At 37.7% G+C, this 6,000-nt stretch overlaps 1 protein-coding gene across 1 annotated transcript; it reads right to left on the minus strand.

Annotated features, from left to right (window-relative positions):
• Window positions 1-110: 110 nt before the first annotated feature.
• Window positions 111-1,052, minus strand: LOC103057013 (olfactory receptor 10AG1-like). The gene has a single exon (XM_025176916.2). The coding sequence runs from the start codon at window positions 1,050-1,052 to the stop codon at window positions 111-113; it is 942 nt and encodes a 313-aa protein (XP_025032684.2).
• Window positions 1,053-6,000: the final 4,948 nt, after the last annotated feature.

Here is a 6,000-nt window from a genome sequence, read left to right on the forward strand (position 1 = left end):
TGGGTCATGTGGGAGTAAGGGGTAACATCTGCTACTAACATCTTCTAGAGTTCATTTGTACAAGAATTGCAATTTGATAAAAGGATGAAAACAACTATATTCTTGGATTATTACCTAAAGAAAATCCATATCCTTGCTACAGATTTCTTGAAAGCAGCTTTTATCTCTTTATTCCTCAAGCTGTAAATGATGGGGTTCAAGCTTGGGGTCACTACTGTGTAGAGCAGGGCAAGGAACCTGTTACTGTCCATGGCATATGCGGAGTTGGGATGAATGTAGGTAAAAATGACAGTTCCATAGAAAATGAAAACAACAGTGAGATGTGAGGAACAAGTGGAAAATGCTTTGCGCCTGTTCTTGGCTACTGGCATCATGAGAACAGTGGAGATGATGAGGATGTAGGAAAAAAGGATGAGCAAAAGGGGAACCAGGATAACTACAACTGTTACTGTGGCAGTGGCCACTTCATTTTTGTAGGTATTGGTGGAGGCCAGTCTCAGAACAGGCATAAGATCACAGAAGAAATGGCTGATGCTCTTCGACCCACAAAAGGGAAGGGTGAAGATTGAAATAGATTGCCCCAAACCCACAAAAACACCAATGGCCCAAGAGGAAGCAGCAAGCTTAGCACATTCTCTGTAGTTCATGATATATGGATATTGCAAAGGTTTGCAAATGGCAACATAGCGGTCATATGCCATGACACAAAGAAGACAGCACTCGGTGATACCAAAGAGAATGAAGAAACACATTTGACACCCACAGCCCCAAAAGGATATCATCTGATTCTCTGATAATAAATTCATTAGCATCTTTGGGCTGATGTTGGAGGTGTAGCCAATTTCCAAAAAGGACAAGTTCCAGAGGAAGAAGTACATTGGTGTGTGAAGGGCAGGATTGAGAAAGATGAGGACCAAAATCAGGCTGTTGCCTATCAAAGTCATGAAGTAGAATGTTAGAACCAGACAAAACAGAAGTTCTTGCATAGTCTGGAAATCTGAGAAGCCTAGCAGGACAAACTCAGTCAAACAGGACTGGTTGTCTTTTTTCATGGTAAATCCAGATCAAAGCCTGAGAACACAAGAGGATCATTAAAAAGACAATTAAACAATTCTTCTTAACAATTTTTAACAATGAAATAGGCTTTTTACCCTTGAAATCTATAACCTATATAAATACGATAAATAAATAAAAAAATAAACCTGTTTCCTTACACTACTAGTAGTAAGTTGGAACAATAAAACTTTTTATGAAGTTGCACAACAGGAAAAACCGATCCACCAAACATGACCTTAGGGAAAGTACTGATCTTACTTTTGAATTGTTTTGTGATATTTTTAGAAAGGTGGGCTATTTCTTCTTGTGAAAAACTGGAAATGCTCTAATATGCTCTGGCAATTCAAGGTCTTGAAGATATTCCTGCCATATGTGAATCTTTATGTATCCCTTCCTCTGGAAAAAATTCATTTATGTAGGTGTTTTGCATCAGCCAACATCAGAGATCACGAAGGAGCATTTAAAACCGCTTGACTCCTAGAGGATCAGAAATTCTAGAGAGACAAGAGGATCTTTTCTCTAACAAGATCTCCTGACAGAAACCCAAGGATTCATCCTGGGGACTTGGTAAATGGATGGACCTTGGGGAAAACCTTGCTTACAGCAGAGTGAGGGAATGCAATGCTCTGAGATGCTGGATATTTTGGTTTCCATTTCCAGGAGTCTCTAACCATTTTCCCTGCTGACTGAGTTTTATAGGCATTGTAGTCCAAAAGGTAAGGCCTACCTGGGAAATAATTTGCATTGTTCCTGAGCACACTATCTGTCATGGCGATTAATAACCACGTGGAAAATCTTTGGGCCGGCTTCTGGTGGGGGACTAATGATGGCTTGACCAATTCTTTTGTCTGGGAATCAACGCTACAGTCAGGGCTAGGGCAGGATCCCTGTAGCCCAAAGTATTCTCTGGATATAAAGGAGAATCCATGAAATCAACCCCGATGCTCTCTGGACAGCCATTTCTTGCAAGGAGATCCCAAAGCAGAAGACTTTGCGATTGACTTGCTGTGAGCAGCTGGGAGATGGGACTTCTTCATCCTGTTTGAAGCTGTGGCATAGCCAAAATTTAGGACACTAAAACTGACCTCCCCATTTCTAAAACACATTTTAAATGGTTTATTACTCTTTCAGATGAAGAGAGGCTTTTTTCAGCAACAGATAAGTGTATCTTCTTGGTGTTTTTCATATTTTCAATGCTTACTTTTAAAAAAAACTGATTTGGACTTTGGGATTTATATATTGTGCGAAGAGTCGAAGGGCTGAATTATTGGTTGTTTTTATGAAACAAGTTTTTTTTTTTTAATTTAAAAAATTTAATTTTGTTGAATCTGGGCTTGTGAGATTGGAGCTTGAGATTGCTGGTTAAAGATTTTTGTGGGAAAGCTGCTTTTTTTTTTTTTACTTTGCTGCGATGCTGATTGGTGGAGCTTTGTAAACAAAAGTACTCTGAGATCTTGCTTTTTACCCATTTTTTTTTTTTTTCTGTATGCATGGCTAGTTATGGCTGGAGTTCAGCGAAGGGAATTTAAAGAGACACTTACACATTTACTGGAAGATGTCACTACTAGAATTCTACAAGTGATAGAAACTAAATTTGAAGCCTTTGAGAAAAAATTATACAAATTTGATATTGATTTGCACACAAAAATGGATATTGAAAATAAGAATATTGACGATGTAAGGGAATCTTCAGAACAGGAAACTGGAATAAGAAATCTGGATTTGGATGGGGGGTGGATGATTTAGTTTATCTTGAGCCTGGAGATAATGAGTTCTTTATAAAGCCCAAATTCTCAATAGATTTATTTGTTTATTTGTTTATTTGTTTATTTGTTTGTTTGTTTATTTATTTACAATATCCAGATCATAAAGCAGAAGAGTATTTGGAAGATTTTTCTTTTTTTCAGAGGTGCAGGAAGGACTTATTAAACCTTTGAAGACGTCTTTGATAGTAAAAAAGGGCAAGGTGACAAGAAATTACTACTTGAGATTTCACTTGAAGAAAAGATTAAATGGCAAGCTCCCTGAAAAGAAGAAAAAGGAATTTAAAGTGGACTCATGGGACCAAGGTTAAAATGTACAAGTTATGATTTTGAATTGGTAATACTGGAATTTATTTTTGGATTGGGATTGTATGATAATGTCTATGGATTTTACCGTTATAGAAAATAAATAGACTTAGGTGCTTAATAATGATAGATTAACTGATACTTCAAACGTTGGTAAGGACCTTGGGATAATAGGTCTATATAAATGTCTTTGTTCTTATTTAGAAATTACTCTTGGGATTTTTGCTTGTAACTGAAAGAAATGAAATTTTGACTTTGAGATTTAATATTTAGAATTGCTATAGAAATATTGTGTTTTATTGATATTACTAGAGTAAGAAGTTAATGTATTATTTTACTTATAACTGTATCGAAGAAAGTTGGAAGTTGCTCTTTTCTTGTTTTCTGACTTTTTCTCCCTGCCCCACTTTTTTTCTTTTCTTCCTCACACTTCTTTATCTATTTCTTTCTTTTTTACTTTTCTTTTGATGTTTTTGCATATTTTATTCTTGTTTGAAAATTAATAAAATTCTTTTAAAAAAAAAAAAATCTTTGGGCCAAGAGCACTTTTAATATGTTTCCCCCTCCTTGAGCTACAGAAATGCCAGTTTATTTCAGTTCCATTCATATTTCTTCCATACTGTCTGATATTTACATGACTTGAATCTCAAACAACATAGTATGTTCTTCATAATTAAACTATTCATATTGTCGGTTTTTATCCTTATAAGTCTCCCATAAGCTTGCATGAAGGAGATCTCTAACATATCGTCTTGGCTTGTATGCCCTAGACAGGCCGAATCCTCTTGAAGATGGTTTCTTCTAACACATCAGGAGGATGACATATTCAAGAAAGCTGATTTAAGGAAAAGTCTGCTGGGATCCCATTCATTGCAAGTGGGGCCCATTGCTTCTCTTCAATGATCAGGGGATGATTTTTTTTTTTTCCCATCTATTTCCACCACAGCAGAATTTCAGGAATTACCTGCTCCTCCCTTCAGAGAACAAAACACAGAAGCTCCTTAAAAAAAAAAAAAAAACACCAAAAATCTGCAAATAAAACTCCCTATTCCTACTGAAAAATCATTTAAAAAACAAAACTTTTTAGGCAAACATCTATGGAGGAAGGATACTATGTTTAAATAATTTATGGCATACTGTGGTTACTTTTTTGGATTGTTCTCTGACAACATTCATATAAACGATAAATATTGACCAAATTAAATACAATTGAAATTTTCCAGTATTTTTGGGAAATCGGTGGCTGGAGATTCTTGTACTGTAGAGGACGTTTAATTCAGACTTATCTCCAAGGAAGCTGTTGATTAGTCACTTTCTGGCTAGACTACTGCAGTGGGCTCAACATGGGGCTGCCTTGAAAGGACCCGAAGCTGCAGCTGGTCCAGAATGTTATATTGTGTTCAATGTTGGGTGCACCATAGGATGCCAATGTAATACCATTTCTCTGTGAGCTTATGACCCTTCCCTGTATACCGTGATGACTGGGCCCAGTTCTTTCCCCCTCAGTTTGGTTAATGTGTTCTCCACCCATTCCAGAGGTGGCAGAAAACTAAAACAGTTTTGATTTTGCTGCCCTCACTGCTAACATCAGTCCCCCCCCCCCCCCCCGGCTTGAAGCAATGAAGGAAATAATGGAATAGGAAAGACAATTAACATTTTTTTTAAAAAACCCTGAACAGAACCAAGAAATAAAAGACAAGGAAAACCCCAAGTATTACAATTTATCCTAACACTCTTAACTGCATATGCAAAGCTTTACTCTTTTTCTAAATACTGTCAAAGTCACTACAATGTATTTAAGATTCCTGCTGTGCCAAAACAAGACCATTGGTGTCTAAAGTGTCCGATGGAGATGGGCAAGATAAATAAATAAATAAATAATGACTTTGTGGTTTATAAGGAGTATCGTATTGTTTTTCTGTTGCCCTGCAGTTATAATTAATTTGAACCCCAAGATTTATTGTTATTTCCTGCCTTCTCAGTTCTTCTCCTAGTAAAGTAATAGCTCAGACAGGGTGAGTGGGACACAAGGTTTATTTTATTTTATTTTATTTATTTGTTGATTTGTTTGTTTATGTATCTATGTATGCATTTATTTATAAGACTTACATACCCATCCATATTATGAATCACAACTCTGGGTGCATCACAAAACAATAAAAAGGACCACAGTAAAACTGCCAGGGCCCTGGAACCACTCCAGGCTCACCCTACCCAATGTTGTGGGAACAGCCAGCAATCCAAGGCCTTCCAGGAGGCCAGGAGACCACCAGATCTCTGGAGGAAGGGTATTGCAAAGAGCAGGGGCAGCTATGGAGAAAGCACACTTCCTAGGCCCCACTAGATGACAACCTTTAAGGAAAGGGAACTGGAGCACGCCCATCCTATCTGACCTGGTGGGATGGGCAGATACCCTCAGGGAGAGGCAGTCCTGGTCCCCTGCCATTTATGGCCTTAAAGGTGATAACCAGCAATATGAATTGTACCCAGAAAAAAACTGGAAACCAGTGCAGCCCACACAGTACTGGTGTCATGTGGGCACACCATGGAATGCCAGGAACTACATATTGCCACATACTGGACCAGTTGTAATTTCCAGAAGGTCTTCAAGGGCAGCCCTATGTTGAGTGAGTGGCAGTAATCCAACCCAATCACCAGGCCATGAATATGAGCAAGGCCAGTCCAGGAATGGGTGCAATTTATTCCGAGGATCAGTTATTTCTGAAGAGTTAAACATTAAGAATAACATTGTATGAACACAGAGTACCCTAGTTTCTCTCTAAGAAATGCATCATCTAAATTCCTTTGTGCTTTATTCCAAATGCTTGATTTAATTACAAGAGCAGCGAGAGTCTCTTTCCTTCTGGTTTATATA

The sequence above is a fragment of the Python bivittatus genome, unplaced genomic scaffold (assembly GCF_059951505.1).
Source record: "Python bivittatus isolate LINGU-HERP-01145 unplaced genomic scaffold, Pbiv_v1 ctg000440_np1212, whole genome shotgun sequence".
In the NCBI taxonomy this organism is placed as follows: Eukaryota; Metazoa; Chordata; class Lepidosauria; order Squamata; family Pythonidae; genus Python; species Python bivittatus.

Excerpts from the sequence above, each read along its gene's own strand:
- LOC103057013 (XM_025176916.2), bottom strand. The coding sequence starts at position 1,052 with ATGAAAAAAGACAACCAGTCCTGTTTGACTGAGTTTGTCCTGCTAGGC.